Below are 19,926 nucleotides of genomic sequence, written 5' to 3' on the forward strand. Positions count from 1 at the left end.
TTCATCATAAACAAAAGATTTAAGAAAAAATTACAAACTTACGATTTTTTTGAAAATCTAAAAATATATCAGTTCAGAACCCAAAATCCGAAATTTTAGACCCTCAGCATCAATTTAAGTCTTCATTGGATGATTTTGTCAACTTTAGGGTTTAATTTGAATTTTGCATGAATTTCATATAAAAAATTATCTTTAAAAAAATTTTACTTTTAAAATTTAATTTTTACATTTAAAGATAAAAAATTGTTGAATTCACTTTGAATGTCTGATGCAATCTAAATTTTTCACAAACGCCGCGTAAGCTGGGAATCAATTTTGCTCACAGGGTTCAAGCTAACTTTCAATCGGCAAGCGTGTAAAAGAGTATCTCCAGCAAAATAATTAAATTTTGTGATATTTTTGTGCAATTAATTCATTTCGTAAGTGTCAAATGAGCTACTTAGCTATTGATTCAAGTGAAATTAATACAAAAATCTTTACAGAAACTCGTTTAAATACGAATTTTAAAGATGCGAGAAAATTGGGCATGGAAGAACAACAGCTTTACGCCGGCGGATGATGATTCTGATGATTCCGACGATGCTTTGTCTTATATCTCGGGTAAGTTTTGAGTTTTAGTTGTATCAAAGTGAATTTCAAGTGAAAAAATTGTTGAAAATCTGAAAAAATTGAGATTCTTAACTGTTTAAAAAAAAACGTAAACAAAAAACTCATGTGCGAATATCAAATTTCACAAGTGCATTTATTTCAAATCAAACTTTGAATGAGTAAATTAGTGCATTTTCTCCTACATAAAATGAGAAAACTTTCAATACTGAAAAAGATTCTATTCAGTAAAAAAAGTGAAATTTCAAATTTTTGACATAACCTCAATTTCCACGTGGTTGTTGTTTACATTACAAATTTTTCAGTTTCTCATCAATATTTGAAAATGCAAAGCAAATAATCGTATAATGTGTAATTAAATAACGAAAAAACATTCAATGTTGCTTAATTTTAGTGATCTGACGAAAAGCTTATACAATGCTTGTTTGCATAAATGTACCTAACCAAAGTATTTCTTTACAGGACGCACGAAGAAGTACCGAAAGCAACGTCAAGATCAATCAACAAGCCGTTCGAATTCGCTAAGTGATGACGAATATGACGCTCTTCAATTTGAAACTCGATCCCGTCGCAGATCTCGAAAGCTATCAATGCCAAGCTTTTTGCCGATCAAATTTGAATCTCCAAAGCAAGAAAAAGCGCCTGAAAGTCAAAGCGAGGAAGAACCTTTAGAACCAGCTTTACCTGGCATTAAAATAAACTTGTTACCTGTTCCCGTGGCACGAACCAAATCTGAAATTCCGCATGCATTGGTCTTCGATTCGATGTTCGACCAAGAGTTTCAGATCGGTATCACTCAAATCTTCTCTCCCTACAAGTTTTGGTTCTTTTTGCATCTTCAAAACCCAACATTCAGTCAACTGAGCAATGAGATGCAGGATTTTTATGATACTTGTGATAAATCGGTATTCAGAATGGTTTCAAGTGATGTGAAAAAAGACAACGTAGCTGTACTTCACTCGAACAACACTTACAAACGCGTTGTTATCATGTATGACCTTCACGAGCTAAAGCTGCCATTTGTAAACAATCGTACAAAAGTTTTTGCAATCGATTATGGCGAAGCAGTAGAAGCTAACATTCAGGATTTGCTGTACATGAAGAAATCCTTTGCTGAAATCCCGCGTTTGAGCTATCGTGGAAGAATGGCGCTTGTTATGCCTCTTGAAACAACGCAATGGAAGTCAAAAGACACGAAGAACTTCAAAAAGCTTTGCAGAAACGAAAATAAGGAAGCATCAATTCTGTCTGCCAAAGTGTATGCTTTCGAAGAACGTGAGATGATCTTCCATTTGATGTTGACGAAAAAAGAAGAGGATCGTTGCAACGGATCAATCAGAAAGATTCTAGCTAGCTTGAATTGTTGCGAATTAGCAGAGGCGGATACTGAAATATGGCCTATAAAGGATGAATTGTATCCGACTTTTGATTTGTTGGAAAGCGGCGAAGCAAATGATATTGTCTTTGACTCGGAATCTGTTCAATATTTGAGTCAGGAATACAAAAAGCTGAAGCTATACAACTGCTATGTCTATCCCGAAAATGCAAATTAGAGTTTTCGCAAATCAATTATTGCCAATAAATGCGAAAAGGGTTGCCTTTGATTTTATACCAAAGTTTATTAAAATGGAAATTCAGTTTAGCAAATCATAACTTCTACTTAAGTTTTTTCTGATCATCTCTACAATTTGCATGATTGATATTTTGAAATATTTTATACTCTACCAAAATAATGAAAAAAAAATTTTTTAATTTGAATTTTTTGAAGATTTTTAAAAAATGTGAAATTTCAATTGAAAGCCTTATTATATGAAGTACTTTAAAATAATATTTTTTATAAAACTCAATTATGTCAGATATGATTTTTATTTATTGAATATATAAAAAAATACATGTAAATGCATTATAATAGCAATTTTTATATAACACAATAGAAGATTGGATAATAGAAAAAGAAAATTTTAACGAAAAATTTTAACAATATTACTTTTTATACATTCTTAAGTACCTGATTCATTAAGATTATAATTTTAAAACCTTTCTTTTCAAGAAATGTTATTGTCAATATGAAAATTTCTAACGGCACAGATCTGTTTCTTCAATAGGCGATGGACGGTTATCGTTCTAAATACTGACATCTATCTTCAAAAGGGGAATGTATCAGTTTCAAGAAATAGGTTTGAAATATTATCTCCTATTCTCCTAGTCTTATCGTTACTTTAACATCATCATACATATGTAAGTCAGCTTAATTATCTTAAAACCATCCCATGGAAAGTATTTAATTAATTGATATAAAAAAATATTCACTTAAATCTAAATCTTAACTTTTTTTTTTCGTCTTCTTCTTGATATTCATTGTAAATGTCGTCGATCGGTATTTCATAAAACATACAAAAATAAAAATTTTGTAACTGTACAAAAAAAAAATTATTGGAAAGAAAGAAAGAGAGAGCCTCAATTTGCATGTCTCGCGCCTCGCATCAACGGAACAAGTAACGATGGCGGACCAGCTTGTCTCAAGAAGGGATGCGACAAAAGCTCATTTGCAGTTGCTCTTTGATTCGGATCTCGCACCAACATACGATCCAAAAATTGTTGCAATCGCGGCGACACTTTGTGTGAGTTCTTCAATTTGGGCGGCGGCATATCGCGAATGCGACGCATCGCCTGCAATGGCGGTTCATTGAAGAATGGCGGTTCGCCGTCAATCATTTCGATCACCATTATGCCGAGTGACCAAATATCGACTTCAGGCCCGTATGGGAGTCGAGAAATAACTTCGGGCGACATCCAGTAGGGCGTACCAACGAGAGATTTACGCTTTGGCAATTCCTGTGAGACTTGAGCGCAAAAGCCAAAGTCCGAAAGTTTGACTCTGCCATCTGCTGCCAATAATATGGAATCGGATTTGATGTCGCGATGAATTACGCCTTGCGAATGGAGATAAGCAAGAGCTTTGAGACATTGTTTGCAAACTAAAAAAAAAATGAAAAATTAAATTTTCATGAAAAAATTGAGGAAAAAATGAAAATTACCTGTAGCGATTTGCTCTTCATCCATTCGAGTGTGTGTGACAATGTCAGTCAAGGCACCGCCTTCCAAGAATTCCATGACAACCCAAAGTTCGTCGTTCACTAAAAAGCTGCTATAAGTCTCAACGATGTTTGGATGATGATAATCTCTCATAATTACGACTTCATTGAACAAAAGTTCGCGTCGTTGTTGTTTGCGCAGATCCATTTTCTTAACAGCAACTTGTCGACCTATTTAAAAATTAAAAATTTCAATAAAAATTTTATTTTTTTAATGGTATTTGAATAAAATACCTGTAGATTTGTCAGTTGCGATACAAACAGTTCCTGTTGAACCTTCGCCAATCTTCATAAAGTTATCTAAATTCTCTCTTGGATCTCCAGCTGATACGACCATTTGTAAAGCAGCACGGAACTGAAAGAAAAAAATTAAAAATTTTAATTTATTTTTTACGAAACATTTACAAAAAATTTAAATTTTTAATGAATATTAAAAAAAAAATATTTTATTTATGAATGAATATTAAAAGACATAATTTTTATGAAAATTTAAAAAAAATATAATTTTTATGAAAAAAAAAATAATTTTTATAAATTAAAAAAAATAAAAAAAAAATTTTTTAAAAAAAAATAATAAAATTTTGAAAATTAAAAAAAAATAATTTTTACGAATTAAAAAAAAAATTAAGTTTTAATAAAATCAAAGAAATTTAAAAAAAAATGAATTTTTATGAAATTTTTTTAATAAAAATTTCAAAAAAATTAAAATTTCTTACTTGTTCATGTGTTAATCTTTGTTCCTGTTTCCCCGCTGCCATTTGAGCACTTTGTCCTCCCGTGCTATGCGTCGTCGATGCATTTCCGCCACTCGAACTGGAAGCTCTTGAATTGGGTTTCGCATGAATATTATTTCCGTTGCTGATGTGAGCCGGATGCTGTTGAGCATTTTGTTGCATATTTTGGTTTTGATCGGGCATCGGAGGCCTATGAGCATGCGTTGGCGGCATTTGAGCACCCGGAACATTGTTATGCGGCATAAATTGATGATGCCCAGGCTGCGGAGGGCCTGTCATGTGAGGCGGATGCATTGGCATGTGTTTGGGACCCGGAATTGGGGGTTGGGAAGCAAATTGATGCGGAGGCAAAATGGGATGATTTGGTGCTTGTTGCTGCTGCTGTGGATGTCCTGCTCCAGCGAAGCCATGAGGAGGCGGAATTCGAGGATGCTGCTGTTGAACAGTGCCCGCACTACTGATCGATCCAACGGGAGAGGCTTGCTGCGGTCTAAAAAAGGTAAATTTTTTGTTGTTTGTTTAATTATTCAATGAACGTATTTGGTAAAAAGTCACGAACTCAAAAGAATTTGTTTGAAAAAAAAACTGTAAACAAAATTAGGTTGATACAATTATTAAAAATGTTTTTAGATTTCACAGAGATTTTTAAATTTCATAATTTTTTTTAGTAAAAGGTCAAAAATATTCATTTCGATAACAAAAATGTTCAATTTAATATTTTTTGTGACAATTTAAATTTAAATTTTTATTAAATTTAAATATGAACATTTAATTTAATGTAAAGAAAAAAGAAATTAATTTAAAAAAATAAAAATAAAATTTAAAAAAATAAAAAAAAAAATTAAATACCTTAAATTTTAAAAAAATTTAAATACAATTTAAAAAAAAATAAATAAAAATTTAAATATTTAAAAAAAATATAAAATTTTACAATTCGAGTTTTTAAAGTTCAATAGGTAAATTAAAAAAAAATAAAATTTTAAAAAAATTTAAATAAAATTTAAAAAAAAATTAAATAAAATTTTAAAACAATTTAAATAAAATTAAAAAAAAAATTGAATAAAAATTTAAATATTTTAAAAAAACTTTCTTATTAAATTATTAATTTTTAACTAAAATTTTTAATTTTTTACGAGATGTTTGAAACGAAAAATATTCATTTTCGAGATCTAAAAAAAAAATATTTTTAAAATAAAAAATTTACTTTAAAATCTTCATTTTGAGATCTAAATTTTTCATTTCAAGTATGTAAAACTCATTCGTTTCAAATGTTTCGTTTTTGTCTAAATACATCTAAAACACTTGTATCAACCTAATACGTGCTCTGTAACGCTATGATCTGCATTTTAATTAGTTTGTCGCGTTACTCACCTATTGTTGTTGTTGTAAAAAGGTGTCTGCGGAATGTCAGTATGAACGTTCAGCGGTTGCATCGGATTTCCATTCTGCTGATGATACATCGTTGGCTGGTGCTGATGATGCGGCGGCAAGTGCTCGACATTGTTATTTCCGTGCATGGGCGCCGGCAGCTGTTGTTGCTGCGAATGCGGATGATGCGACGTCGGCAATTGTTGCTGCGGAACGGGAGGCATTTGCATGTGATTTGGTCGTGTTTGATGCGGCGGAACGTTTGGCGGTTGTTGCATTTTCGGCATTTGTTGCTGCGGTTGCTGCGACGGCATCGTGCCATCGCGTCGCATACTCGGATATTGCGTCGGTTCTTCGGGCACGGAAGGCGGCACATTTGCATTTCCCATCAAATCGCGTCGAACGCGTGGCGGACTCGAACTCCGGAGCGAATTTGAACGCGCAACGTGTGATGTTTTTGGCAGAATTATTCCTCCGTTGCCCGTTCCCGAAACGACGGAATTATTTCCGAGCACCGACGACGATCGACTTGCATTGTGTTCGCCATGCGGTCTCACAATTGTCTTCAAATCGAGAATTTCCGTGGGCGTAATTGCCGAGGGATCAACAAGTGGCATGGGCCGATTCGTTGATTTCAGTACTTGATTGTTGCCGACAATTGACGCCCATTGCAACGGCAAACCGACGTATTTTCCTTCGCGCTTGTCGAATCCCGTGTGAACGCGATGCTCAAAGTTGCTGGGCATCGAGATTTGCGGCTTTTTCTTCTTCTTGGAGAACATTTTGGAACATCAACGAGCGCGTCGTGCGTTCCGTATGCGTGTAGAGGTACGGGCGTGTACAGCTTTCACTCGGATTTCCTCCTTCGAAAGTTAATGCGGCGCAATTTCCGCAGGTTTTTATCGAATCACAGCGATTTTCGTCTTGAGGCACGGCGTTTCGAGAGGAAAGTCTCACGTAAAAAGCACAAAAACTCGTTGCTGCTTAATCCTAACACATCAATGGTTTCCCTGGCGAATTATTTACACGCGAGTTTTCGTGATTGTCTCGAGAGTTCGAGGCCAAAGTCGGGCCTTTGTGTGTGCGAGAGCACAAATTTTCCACGTTGAACACGGAATTGGGCGAGAAAAATGAACAAAACTAAAAGAAAATGAGGAAAAATCGAGGCTCGAGTTTCGCCCTGTTTTGGTACACAAACAATTCTGTACTCCTCGGAAGGCTTCAAGTTTCTCGTCAGAGGGCGTTGCAGGTAAATTATCAATTTCATTCGTCTCAAAATATAGGGTTGCCATTTAAACTTAATTTAAACTTAATTTGAAACTTAAGCTAACGTAAAATTCATTCAGTAAGTTTTTTAACGTTAAGCTTAAGTTTAATTAATTTTGAATTATTTAAAATTTTTTAAATTTAAATTTTGTTAAATTACCTGAATTAAATTTAAAAAAAAAATTAATTTTATTTAATGTTAATTTTTAATTTAATAAATTTTCAGTTTTTTGAGAAAAAAAAACATTTAAAAAAATTGACTAATTAAAAATTAAATTAAATTAAAATAATTTCTTAATTAAATTAAAACTTTAACTTAAGAATAATCTTGCCTTATTATTTTTTTTATTAAAAAAATATTGACAGCTTTTGAATTAAGCTTTAACTCAACAAAAAATTTGAAAAAATCTATCAATTTCGTTTGACCTATAAACTAAAATAAAAAATAATTTAAATAAAAATATAATTAAAAAAAAATATAAAAAAAATAAAATAAAAAAAATTAAAATAAAAAATAAAATAAAATTTAAAAAAATTTAAAAAATAAATAAATAAAAATTAAATAAAAAAATAAAGTAAAAAATTTTATAAATATGTATTTTTTTAAAATTTAGATGTAAAATTCTTAAAATTTTTTGATACAATTTTTTTTTTTTTTTTTTTTTTTTGAAAAATTAAATCTTAATTAATTGACTTTAAATTTTAACTTAAAAAATAATTTCTCAGAATAATAAACTTTTTACTTTTTCGCATTAAGTCAATTTATACATTAAGTTAATACTAAAAAGGACAAAAACTTAATATTTGGCAACCCTATTTCAAAGTATTATCAGCCTAAAAACCCGTTATTTGAGCCTTTTTCGAAAATTTTTGAAGCCACAAACCTTCAAAACTTCTTTTTTAATTATTTTTCACTGTAAAATTTCTTTTAAAAAACTTTTCAGATCAAAATTCAACAAAATTTTCAAATAACGCTTCTTTTAAAAACTGCGCAATACATTTCCGCAAATCCTGTTGAATGAATTTTCCTGAATTTTTGAAGCTATTTTGGGCGAAAAAGTTGTCCCAGATTTAATTTTTTCTCAAAAATATTTTTAAAAAGTAAAAATTAAATTTTAAACAAAAACAAAAATTAAGGGAGAAATGCGACTTTGTCCGTTTCCATGGCAACTTTCAAAAATGCGACGTTTTGTGTACGTCTTTTTCGTATCCTGGTTGCAGTCCTTTTTCATCAGCGAAACAATCAAGACGCGCACGTAACTTGTGTATACGACATTCGCATTGCTTAGAAACGAAGAAAAAAAAAGTAAAAATTTCCTTTCGTGGTTTGAGTTGAGAAAATGTTGTCATGTCCAGTGCATGCATTATTTAAGAGAGATTATTGAGTAATTGATGGGAAATTGCCTCGTACTTGCGTGTAAATACGAGAATTTTCTCCCGTGAACACACAGAAAAAAATAACAAGGTCGATCGAGTTCGGACTTTTATTGCTTTCGTCTACTCGCAGGATAATGAGTAGCGAAATAGAGAATAATTTGAGTAGTAGTGCTAATAATTTGAGTTCGTCAGTTATTTTGAAGGAGGAATTTGATGAGGGATTTGAGCCAACGAAGGAAGGTAAGAAAAATCTCGTGAAAATTTTTTCATTAGGGAACCTGGATTTTTTTTTTTGCTCGCTTTTATGAATGAACATTGCGGATTTCATGAATGGAACAGTGTATGTACCTTATTGCGGGGAAAATCAATATTTTTGTGTGTGTATGCGAGTACGTGCGAGGATTGGGTCAATCTATTTTCCTTTGACGATGACGACGGTTGACCAGCTGCAATAATAACCCTTATCTTTGGAGACTTTTTATCAATTGCGATGGATCGATATTCGCAATTATTTGAAAAAAGAAACGGATTACAGCAGAAAATAAGTCATCATGATATGGGAAAAATTGTGAGCTGTGAATTTTTGAGGCGATACAATAGATGAAAATGTTTTAAATTTTCTTCAAATTAATTTTTTATTAAATTATCAAAAAATATTTAAAAATCAACTTTTTCAAAATGAAATTTTTAAAAATTTTTTTTGAAAAAAAATCGAAATTAAAAAAAATTATAATTTTTAAAATGAAAAAAATCTTTGAATGAAAATTTTTTTACTTTCGAAATTTTTTTTAATAAATCCTAAAATTATTTTTTTTATTCTCGCCATGAAATTTTTAAATCTCGAAATTAGTTTTGAAATTAATAAAAAGAATTAATTAAAAAAAAAAAAATAAAATTTTTTTTTTTTTAAATTTAAAAAAAAAATTATAATTTAAATTAAGTATTAAAATGTTTTTTATAAGTATTTTTTTATTTTATTTTTTTTTTTAATAAATCTTAAATTAATTTTTTTTATTCTCGCCATAAAATTTTTAGATCTCGAAATTAGTTTTTAAATTAATAAAAAAAATTAATTAAAAAAAAAAAAAATTTAAATATTTAAAAAAAATGAATTTAAATTAAGTAAGTATTAAAATTTTTTGACAAATATTTTTTTTATTTTATTTTATTTTTTTTAAAATAAATCTTAAATTAGTTTTTTTCATTCTCGCCATGAAATTTTTGGTTCTCGAAATTAATTTTGAAATCAATAAAATAAAATTAATTAAAAAAAAAATAAATCAAAATTTTTTTTTAAATATTTTAAAAAAAATTAGAATTTAAATTAAGTATTAAAATTTTTTATTTATTTTTTATTTTATTTTATTTTTTTTTAATAAATCTTAAATTAATTTTTTTATTCTCGCCATGAAATTTTTAGCTCTCGAAATTAAATTTTCAATTCTGAAAATAATTTTTTTAGTTCTCAAATTAAAAATTTATCAATTGAAATGATTTTTTTTGCTTTTTTAAAAAGTTTTGATGAAAAATTCCTTAAAAAATCCTAACTTTTCATAATATTCGATATTGAATAAAAACTTTAAAACCCAAAAAGCTCTGTAAAAACATTTTTGAAAATTGTATCAGCCTAAATGTTGCTGGATGCTGCAGTTGCTATCGATTATCTCATCGTGTGTGTGACGACTGATGTCTGTATGAATTTTTAATGGAAATGTTTTCTTTTTTTATGAACTTTTTATGATGTTTTTCTGTCCCACATTTTCTATTTATTCACAAAAGTCAAATTTTTCTTCTTTTTTTCCTCCTTTTCATAGAAATACGAGATTATGCAATAAAAATTGGCATTAGACCAGATGAACCGCACCTCTTGCATTTAGCACGAGATGGTCTTATGCGAGCTTTGCCCAGCAATTGGAAACCTTGGTAAGGAATTTTTCTTCAAAAATAAAAAAATTTTTCTAAAAAATTTTTTTTTTTCAGTTTTGATGAAAAGCATCAGGCGCATTATTACGTAAACAAAGAGACAAAAAAGACTCAGTGGGAGCATCCGTTAGACGCGGAATACAAATTACTCGTCGAAAAAGCGCGTCGCAAATATCAGGATCAATCCGACACACTCTCGGAACTCGATTCGGGCATTCGTAGTTTGCAAGGCAATGACGTCGAATCCGACTCGCCCGAAATGAAAGTTGAACAGACAATTTTTGGTCCTCCTCGTCCCGGATTACTTCCCATCACGGGACGCGATCGCATTCAATTACAACCTCTTGATGCAGCTCCTGCAGGTCCTTTACGCCCCGTTTCTGCCGCAATTTCACGCAAAGTTGGCAAATTCGAGGTAACAAAGTCGTCGTTAAATGCCCCGACGAAAATTGATCTTTCGATGAAGACAGATTCATCGCAAAATGATGTCGGAAAACCTCCTTTTATGTCATTTTCGAGTGCCGCATCGACAAATCGCGCCTCAGAAACGTCCCCAAAGAAGGGATTTGCTCTCCAGGGTGGCGGATCTTTGTTTTTGAAGTCAAATACGCGTCGCCAAAGCGATGTTGGCACCCCATCAATGAGTTCCGCTGCTGTTTCCAACCCCATTGACATCTCGGGGGCACGTTCTCGTGAATCGGGATCCTTCGGCATGAGTCCAAACATCATGAAAGGCATCTTACGAGACTCGAGTCTCACGGATGTTCGTTCGCGCCCGCAAGAAATGAAGATCGGAGGCTTGGATTTCGAGACAACAACCGATGGCGATCGAAAAATCGTGCGATTTAACTTGAATCCTGCCGAAATTCGTGCAAATTCCGAAGAAAACGACGACGAAGGGAAAGTTAAAAGTGATAACAGCTCCGAAGAAGAACAAAGTGTCGAAGAAGAGGAAGAAGATGTTTGGGATTTCATCAATAATGACACCGCTGCGGGTAATTCAGGCATCAACAACGTCAAACAAGTGAAAGTAACACCTGCTATCTCCCCGATTTCGCCAATTACGCAACTGGCAATCCTCAAAAGTGGTCAACACGCCAACGAAACAATCAAAAAGACGACTGTGAAGGCGATCGTGGCGAAAAACGAGATGAAAGACAAGCCCAGTATCTTCTCGATGTTCGATAAAATGGACAAAAAAGACGAAAAAGGGAGTTTTATGGTGAAACCATTGTACGACGAAAGCGAATCAGATTCCAGTGGCCAAATAAAATCCAAAGAAAGTGACGCAAAGTTGCATTCGTTCGAGCAAGAAGTCAATAAAGCTTCAAATTACAAGGAATTAGAGACGATGTTGGAGGATGAAAAGCAAAAATTCAAAGATTTACTCGATATGAAGTTACAAAAGCTCCAACAGCAACAATCGAATGCTTTAGAAAAAGAATTGAAGAACGAAGAGATCAAATTTAAGGAATTATTGGAGACAAAACGAAAATCAATTGAAGAGCAACACCTACAGGACGTCCTAAAATGCAAAAAAGAAGCCGAATCCAAGCTTAACGACATCAAAAATGGCGTTCAACAACAAAACGAGGAAGAAATCGAGGCATTTCGAGCGAAACTTGAGGCCGAATTCGAAGCGAAACGCAAAAAAATCAGCGAAGAATACAAAATTGCCGCAGAAACGCTCCAAAAAAATCATAACGAAATGCTTGACGAGCTAAATCGCGACCTGAAACTCGAACAAGAGATCATCAAGAAGGAACATTCGCAAAAATTAGCGCAAATGCGGACCCAGGTCGAGCACGAAATCCAAATGGAGCGTCAACGGTTACGGGAAACGGGCGAAGATCGACTTTACGAGAAGGTTCGGTGCGAAAAACGCCTGCTCGAGGACAAATATCGCTGTTTGAAGGAGAAATATGTGCGTTTAAAAAACGATGTAAAGATCTCCTTGGAGCGAAGGAATCGACGACGCGAACAAACGAGTATCACTACCACAGGCTCTGAAACGGAACGCACGCCGTCGAACAATCGCGATGCCTCCCAAACGGGCGAATTCGGAAAACCTCCAATGGGGATCGTATCGAGTGCAAAACAAAAACTTCACTTGCAAGAAGCCACGGGAACGGAACCTCCAACGCAAAAACACCTGAAATTCCTTCAGCAGCAGCAAAATCAAGACGAAACCTCGATAAGTCAGAGTGACACGACGATCTCGAATAATTACAATCGACGACAACATTTGAATATTCCGTTCAGCAACGAGAACGGAAATTCCGATTCGGAAGCTTTTGTTCGTTCCGCGCCCAAAACAAGTCATCAAGCCGGTTCGAATAACAACAACAACAATTTCCAGTCAGTTGGGCGTCAAAAGCGGAAAGTTTTCACGAGATCCAAGTCAGCGTCAACTTCGCGCTTGCACACGTCGCTGAGTCAAGAGCAACAAGATCGACCCTGCACGCCCGTCGAGAATTTGCGCGTTCAATTGCAAAAGTTGGAAGATCTCGAGGATCAATTTCCCGAAAATACGCTTGATACTCCTTATAAGTTAAGATATCCATTTTCGGATATTGGCAATCAGGCTGGCGGAAGCGGCGAATTGGAATTTATCAAGCATCGAATTCATTTGGAGAAAGATTCGGTACGACGGGCAAAAGAGTCGTTGAGAACGCAAAGGACGACGTTCAGAGCAAAGCAGCGGGAAATTAAGCAGAGACATGCGGCGTCAGTTGTGAGGCATACGATGGATCAATTGTACATGGTAAGTTGCTTTTTTTATTTTTTAAGCTTGAAATCGATCAAAAGTTATGAAAAATGCTTTTGGATGTCTTTTGGATGGTTCTCAAGCTTGAAAATTGAAAAATAAAAAATACGTAAAAAATACGTAATTTTCATTTTTTATCATATGAGGAGCAAATATCGTACTTTTTTTCTCAAGTCACTTCTCAACCAACTTTTGATGGGTTTCAAAGCTAAAAAATAATAAATATTCATTCTAAAGTTCATTTCCATTGATATCTGATCGATTTTTGAAGAAATAAAATAGTACGATTTTATCATATGAGGAGCAAAAATCGTACTTTTTTCATCAAGTCACTTTTCAACCAACTTTTGAAGCTTGAAAAGTTGAATATTCAAAAGTTGATTTCCAAAAATTTTTGAAGAAATAAAAAAAAGTACGATTTTATCATATGAGGAGCAAAAATCGTATTTTTTTCTCAAGTCAATTTTCAACCAAATTTTGATGGATTTCAAAGCTAAAAGTTAATAAATATTCATTCTAAAGTTGATTTCCATTGATATCTGATCGATTTTTGATCAAATAAAAAAAAGTACGATTTTATCATATGAGGAAAAAATAAAAATTAATAAATATTCATTCTAAAGTTTTCCAAAAATCTGTCGATTTTTTCGATTTTATCATATGAGGAGCAAAAATCGTACTTTTTTTCTCAAGTCAAACCAACTTTTGATGGATTTCAAAGCTAAAAGTTAATAAATATTCATTCTAAAGTTGATTTTCCATTGATATCTGATCGATTTTTGAAGAAATAAAAAAAAGTACGATTTTATCATATGAGGAGGAAAAATCGTACTTTTTTTCTCAAGTCACTTTTCAACCAACTTTTGATGGATTTCAAAGCTAAAAGTTAATAAATATTCATTCTAAAGTTGATTTCCATTGATATCTGATCGATTTTTGAAGAAATAAAAAAAGTACGATTTTATCATATGAGGAGCAAAAATCGTACTTTTTTTCTCAAGTCACTTTTCAACCAACTTTTGATGGATTTCAAAGCTAAAAGTTAATAAATATTCATTCTAAAGTTGATTTCCATTGATATCTGATCGATTTTTGAAGAAATAAAAAAAAGTACGATTTTATCATATGAGGAGCAAAAATCGTACTTTTTTTCTCAAGTCACTTTTCAACCAACTTTTGATGGGTTTCAAAGCTAAAAGTTAATAAATATTCATTCTAAAGTTGATTTCCATTGATATCTGATCGATTTTTGAAGAAATAAAAAAAAGTACGATTTTATCATATGAGGAGCAAAAATCGTACTTTTTTTCTCAAGTCACTTTTCAACCAACTTTTGATGGGTTTCAAAGCTAAAAGTTAATAAATATTCATTCTAAAGTTGATTTCCATTGATATCTGATCGATTTTTGAAGAAATAAAAAAAAGTACGATTTTATCATATGAGGAGCAAAAATCGTACTTTTTTTCTCAAGTCACTTTTCAACCAACTTTTGATGGATTTCAAAGCTAAAAGTTAATAAATATTCATTCTAAAGTTGATTTCCATTGATATCTGATCGATTTTTGAAGAAATAAAAAAAAGTACGATTTTATCATATGAGGAGCAAAAATCGTACTTTTTTTCTCAAGTCACTTTTCAACCAACTTTTGATGGATTTCAAAGCTAAAAGTTAATAAATATTCATTCTAAAGTTGATTTCCATTGATATCTGATCGATTTTTGAAGAAATAAAAAAAAGTACGATTTTATCATATGAGGAGGAAAAATCGTACTTTTTTTCTCAAGTCACTTTTCAACCAACTTTTGATGGATTTCAAAGCTAAAAGTTAATAAATATTCATTCTAAAGTTATTTCCATTTCCATTGACGAATTTATCATATGAGGAGCAAAAATCTAACTTTTTTTCTCAAGTCACTTTTCAACCAACTTTTGATGGGTTTCAAAGCTATCTGATCGATTTTTGAAGAAATAAAAAAAAGTACGATTTTATCATATGAGGAGCAAAAATCGTACTTTTTTTCTCAAGTCACTTTTCAACCAACTTTTGATGGGTTTCAAAGCTAAAAGTTAATAAATATTCATTCTAAAGTTGATTTCCATTGATATCTGATCGATTTTTGAGAAATAAAAAAAAGTACGATTTTATCATATGAGGAGCAAAAATCGTACTTTTTTTCTCATGTCACTTTTAAACCAACTTTTGATGGGTTTCAAAGCTAAAAGTTAATAAATATTCATTCTAAAGTTGATTTCCATTGATATCTGATATTTTTGAAAAAAAAAGTACGATTTTATCATATGAGGAGCAAAAATCGTACTTTTTTTCTCAAGTCACTTTTCAACCAACTTTTGATGGGTTTCAAAGCTAAAAGTTAATAAATATTCATTCTAAAGTTGATTTCCATTGATATCTGATCGATTTTTGAAGAAATAAAAAAAAGTACGATTTTATCATATGAGGAGCAAAAATCGTACTTTTTTTCTCAAGTCACTTTTCAACCAACTTTTGATGGGTTTCAAAGCTAAAAGTTAATAAATATTCACTTTTCAACCAACTTTTGATGGGTTTCAAAGCTAAAAGTTAATAAATATTCATTCTAAAGTTGATTTCCATTGATATCTGATCGATTTTTGAAGAAATAAATATTCATCACTTTCAACCAACTTTTGATGGAAAAGTTAATAAATATTCATTCTAAAGATTTCCATTGATATCTGATCGATTTTTGAAGAAATAAAAAAAAGTACGATTTTATCATATGAGGAGCAAAAATCGTACTTTTTTTCTCAAGTCACTTTTCAACCAACTTTTGATGGATTTCAAAGCTAAAAGTTAATAAATATGCATTCTAAAGTTGATTTCCATTGATATCTGATCAATTTTTGTTGAATTAATAAAAAGTACGATTTTATCATATGAGGAGCAAAAATCGTACTTTTTTTCTCAAGTCACTTTTCAACCAACTTTTGATGGGTTTCAAAGCTAAAAGTTAATAAATATTCATTCTAAAGTTGATTTCCATTGATATCTGATCGATTTTTGAAGAAATAAAAAAAAGTACGATTTTATCATATGAGGAGCAAAAATCGTACTTTTTTTCTCAAGTCACTTTTCAACCAACTTTTGATGGGTTTCAAAGCTAAAAGTTAATAAATATTCATTCTAAAGTTGATTTCCATTGATATCTGATCGATTTTTGAAGAAATAAAAAAAAGTACGATTTTATCATATGAGGAGCAAAAATCGTACTTTTTTTCTCAAGTCACTTTTCAACCAACTTTTGATGGATTTCAAAGCTAAAAGTTAATAAATATTCATTCTAAAGTTGATTTCCATTGATATCTGATCGATTTTTGAAGAAATAAAAAAAAGTACGATTTTATCATATGAGGAGCAAATATCGTACTTTTTTTCTCAAGTCAATTTTCAACCAACTCTCATGCTTAAAAATCGAAAAATTTTAAAATAAAAAAAATTTCTTTAAAATTTACAGGAAGAAAAAGAACTGACGGAGATGGAAGTGAGCCTTCATCGCACACGCGCCTTATTAGGTGAAAAAGTCATTCGCTTGCGACATCTTGAGCACTCCTTGCAACGCGTTTACGAGAAAGAAAAGCCCCTGGATCTCCAAAGTGACGACAATAAATTAAATCGCAAGGAAGACGCAACGCTCAGCGACGTTTCGAGTCATTCGAGTTCGGGTTTCAGCAGCACCGACATGAACACCGACACGCTTCAGGGACAACGGAAGGATTTGTTGCAAGAATCTTCCGAAATTATGCACAGTTTGGAGAACTTGAATGCCGAAATTCGTGAAATTTGGGACATTTTGAGCAAACAACAGATTCAAGGTAATTTTTTTAAGAGCTTAAAATCAAAAATTTTTCGTTAATTTAAATTTTTCGAAGGTTTGCCGGCTCCTCCTGCACCAACGTACGAGCAAGAAATCAAATGGACAATGTTTGGACCTGCAGGCTCGCCAACGACAACTGTCCCTTCGTTGCAGGATCGTCTCGAGACTTATCGACACATCACAGGTCGCAATACGAACCCGTTTCTGACGTCGCCCTCTTCCGTTGCCAATTCCGTGCCACTTGCGCCTCTCGCAGCACATTACACGAGCAGCTTAGTCGAGCGAACACGCGATTTGCGCAACTGGCTGAAACAAGCAAAAACCGAAAATGAGGTTTTAGCGACGACAACAAATCGCGGAGGACAACAAACGACGATCTAGAAGGGAGAAAATCCCCAATTTTTCAATGATATGCATTTTTAGCCTTCTTGTTACAAATTTCAGAGATAATTTAGTGACACGTATCTTGTTTAAAACTCGCAAAAAAGAGAGAAATGTATTTTATGTAAAGTTTTACGATAAGTTTTCTATAAAAAAAATCACATTTTTCAATCCTATTTTTATGAAAGTTGACAAGTGATAAGAAAATATTGAGTTCCATGCACCGTACTTACATTAAAAATTAAATTATTACCAAAAAAATCTAGTCTAGAGAGAAATATTCAACAGAACTTACATATGATATGTGTACAAAGTACACGCAAAATAATAATTTATCAAAAAAAATTCACCTCGAAAAATATAGCACAAAATTTACTTCAAAATTATGTAGATTAGAGACCGTCCAGCGCAAAATTAAAGACTCCCTGATGCAAATTGGATCGACAACACCTTAAAATTATATATTTACTGAACGAACGTGTAAGTTTTTTTTTTGTGTGAATGGAAGGATTTTAATTCAAGTGTTTTTTTTTGTAAAATTTCATTAAAAAAATTAAAAAATTTAAAATTAAAGAAATTATTAAATTAAATCATAAATTTTAATTATTTTACAAAATTTTTAAAATTATATTTTTATTAATTTTTTTAATTTAAATTTTTAAGTCTAAAAAATAAAAAAAAAATAATTTTTGTGAAAATATAATTTAAAATTAATTTTTTTTAAAGAAATTTCAATTTGAAAAATTAAAAGAATTAAAATTAATTAATTTAATAATTAATAATTTTGAATAACTTTTTTTTTATGTCAAAAGATGATTGATGAAAACAGAAAAAAAAGTTTTGATTGATTTTAATTTTAATTTTGAAAGTTAATTATTTCGAGGGCAAAAATAAAGAAAAAAAAATAAATTAAATTAATTTTGAAAAATTATTTAAAAATAATTTAAGATATTTTTTTTATTTTTAAATATTTTTTTTAATTTCTGAAGCAGAAAATAATTTTAGAATTAATTTAAAAAAATATTTAAAAATAATTTAAGAATTTTTAAAATTTTTCAATATGTTTTCTTTATTTTCTGAGGCAGAAATTTATTTATTTTAAAATTTAAGATTTTTTTAAAATTTTTAAACATTTTTATAATTAAAATAATTTTAAAAAATTAATTTGATCGATTTTAATTTTTTTACTTTTCTAATAAAATGATTTTTTAAAGTTTTATTAAAAAAAATATAATTTATTTTTTTATTGTTTGAAAATAAATAAACTTGAAAAAAATTTTTTAATTAAAAATTAAAATCCTCACATTTTGACAAAATAAAAATTACCCGTTTTGTAAAAAAAAATAAAAATTATTCCGTTCTAATGGAAGTTTAGCAGCTAGATTTTTACCTAGAAGCTAATTCAGTAGAGAAAAAGTAGGTAGAGGTCAAGCAATTTTTTCCGGATAAAATTTGAAAAAAAAAATTATAAAAAAAAATCCCCATTTTGCCTTTTTGGAAATTTGTGTTTAAAAAAAAAAATTAGAAATAAAAGAAAAATTTAAAGAATCAAAGTTTACCGTTCAATTTTTTTTTTATTCTTTACACAATTTTTTTTTGTTGCCTCGACATCTTACAAAGTAATCACTTCCTTCTTGAGTGCTTGTCTTTGCTTGGCAGAGATTTGAGCGGCGATACGATCCAAATCACGTTGTCCCTGTGAGGTCAATTTGCGGCCGCCATCGGGATGTTTCTCGATCATCTTGACGTTCTCCAAGGCTTGGATGGCCTTGCGCACGGCACTGCTGTCGCTGCGGCAAAAGTGCGATGGACGAACGCCGTTGCGTTGACGACCTCCATAGATGCGGGTAATTTGGGTAATACCAGCGGGACTGCGATGATACAAGCGACGCAAGATCGAGGCGCAACGAATGTAGAACCAATCGGGCTCATAAGGCGCCAATTCCTTGTATTTGGCTGTTTTGATCAAGTCAATGTGATCGGGAACCTTCAATTTGCCAGATCTGCAACGAAAATCAAAAATTTTAGTTTTTTTGTTGAGAATTTCGGAGAATTTTCTTACTTTTTCAAGAAAAGGGCGACTCCCTTGACAATTTTGTCTTGATCAACGTCTTTGACTGTAACTCCTGGCATCTTGGATTTGCTTCAATAGCCTGAAATTGTACGACACAAAAATTAATACATGGCGTGTCGAATATTTTTGACGCAAATTTCGTCATTAAATCCATTTTTCACGCATTTCTATCACTTGTAATCGCTGCTTTGGCACACAAACTCCATTTTTATGCAAAATTTAGACACCGAAATGCGTGAAAATTAAATAAAATGAGGAAAAACGCGAATTTCCATACCTATGGTGCTAAATACCAATCGAAAAAGACCTGCACAATCGCGAACTCCTCCTCACAACGTGGTATTGACACGGAGACGAATGAAAATGATAAAAATTTGCCCAACTCACATTTTGAAAAAAATATTTTTCCGCATTGGGGATGAAAATTCAACTTCCTGTTTCCGGTTTAGAGCCTTCAAACCGGAAATGCGACGAAAAAT

The 19,926-nt window shown here is 31.6% G+C and overlaps 4 protein-coding genes across 4 annotated transcripts; 2 read left to right on the forward strand and 2 right to left on the reverse strand.

Moving 5' to 3' along the window:
• The first annotated feature begins 351 nt into the window (after positions 1-351).
• Positions 352-2,159, forward strand: LOC134837842 (tudor domain-containing protein 6-like). The gene is made up of 3 exons (XM_063853234.1): positions 352-419; positions 483-600; positions 1,069-2,159. The coding sequence occupies exons 2-3, from the start codon at positions 510-512 to the stop codon at positions 2,157-2,159; spliced, it is 1,182 nt and encodes a 393-aa protein (XP_063709304.1). The 5' UTR covers positions 352-419; positions 483-509.
• Positions 2,160-2,459: 300 nt separating this feature from the next.
• On the reverse strand, positions 2,460-6,989 carry LOC134837801 (serine/threonine-protein kinase PAK mbt). The gene is made up of 5 exons (XM_063853193.1): positions 5,807-6,989; positions 4,418-4,925; positions 3,936-4,056; positions 3,645-3,872; positions 2,460-3,584 (listed from the first exon to the last, which is right to left on the reverse strand). Exons 1-5 carry the CDS (start codon positions 6,583-6,585, stop codon positions 3,064-3,066), a joined length of 2,157 nt encoding a protein of 718 aa, XP_063709263.1. The 5' UTR covers positions 6,586-6,989; the 3' UTR covers positions 2,460-3,063.
• Positions 6,990-8,377: 1,388 nt separating this feature from the next.
• LOC134838067 (centrosomal protein of 164 kDa) lies at positions 8,378-17,889 on the forward strand. The gene is made up of 5 exons (XM_063853512.1): positions 8,378-8,686; positions 10,261-10,369; positions 10,427-13,133; positions 16,633-16,990; positions 17,048-17,889. The coding sequence occupies exons 1-5, from the start codon at positions 8,581-8,583 to the stop codon at positions 17,371-17,373; spliced, it is 3,606 nt and encodes a 1,201-aa protein (XP_063709582.1). The 5' UTR covers positions 8,378-8,580; the 3' UTR covers positions 17,374-17,889.
• A 1,023-nt stretch (positions 17,890-18,912) lies between these two features.
• LOC134836928 (small ribosomal subunit protein eS19A) lies at positions 18,913-19,792 on the reverse strand. Its single transcript, XM_063852216.1, has 3 exons — positions 19,725-19,792; positions 19,436-19,526; positions 18,913-19,376 (listed from the first exon to the last, which is right to left on the reverse strand). Exons 2-3 carry the CDS (start codon positions 19,504-19,506, stop codon positions 18,986-18,988), a joined length of 462 nt encoding a protein of 153 aa, XP_063708286.1. The 5' UTR covers positions 19,507-19,526; positions 19,725-19,792; the 3' UTR covers positions 18,913-18,985.
• Positions 19,793-19,926: the final 134 nt, after the last annotated feature.

The sequence above is a fragment of the Culicoides brevitarsis genome, chromosome 1, assembly GCF_036172545.1.
Source record: "Culicoides brevitarsis isolate CSIRO-B50_1 chromosome 1, AGI_CSIRO_Cbre_v1, whole genome shotgun sequence".
NCBI classification, from domain to species: Eukaryota; Metazoa; Arthropoda; class Insecta; order Diptera; family Ceratopogonidae; genus Culicoides; species Culicoides brevitarsis.

What these genes read in the sequence shown, in the direction of transcription:
- LOC134838067 (XM_063853512.1), top strand. Translation starts at nt 8,581, where the DNA reads ATGAGTAGCGAAATAGAGAATAATTTGAGTAGTAGTGCTAATAATTTG. An exon ending in CCCAGCAATTGGAAACCTTG is followed by an intron (nt 10,370 to 10,426) that starts GTAAGGAATTTT and finishes TTTTTTTTTCAG; the next exon opens with TTTTGATGAAAAGCATCAGG. An exon ending in GAGCAAACAACAGATTCAAG is followed by an intron (nt 16,991 to 17,047) that starts GTAATTTTTTTA and finishes AATTTTTCGAAG; the next exon opens with GTTTGCCGGCTCCTCCTGCA.
- LOC134837842 (XM_063853234.1), top strand. Translation starts at nt 510, where the DNA reads ATGCGAGAAAATTGGGCATGGAAGAACAACAGCTTTACGCCGGCGGAT. An exon ending in TGCTTTGTCTTATATCTCGG is followed by an intron (nt 601 to 1,068) that starts GTAAGTTTTGAG and finishes ATTTCTTTACAG; the next exon opens with GACGCACGAAGAAGTACCGA.
- LOC134836928 (XM_063852216.1), bottom strand. Translation starts at nt 19,506, where the DNA reads ATGCCAGGAGTTACAGTCAAAGACGTTGATCAAGACAAAATTGTCAAG. An exon ending in GTCGCCCTTTTCTTGAAAAA is followed by an intron (nt 19,377 to 19,435) that starts GTAAGAAAATTC and finishes TTTTCGTTGCAG; the next exon opens with ATCTGGCAAATTGAAGGTTC.
- LOC134837801 (XM_063853193.1), bottom strand. Translation starts at nt 6,585, where the DNA reads ATGTTCTCCAAGAAGAAGAAAAAGCCGCAAATCTCGATGCCCAGCAAC. An exon ending in TTTTACAACAACAACAATAG is followed by an intron (nt 4,926 to 5,806) that starts GTGAGTAACGCG and finishes TACCTTTTTTAG; the next exon opens with ACCGCAGCAAGCCTCTCCCG. An exon ending in CGCAACTGACAAATCTACAG is followed by an intron (nt 3,873 to 3,935) that starts GTATTTTATTCA and finishes ATTTTTAAATAG; the next exon opens with GTCGACAAGTTGCTGTTAAG.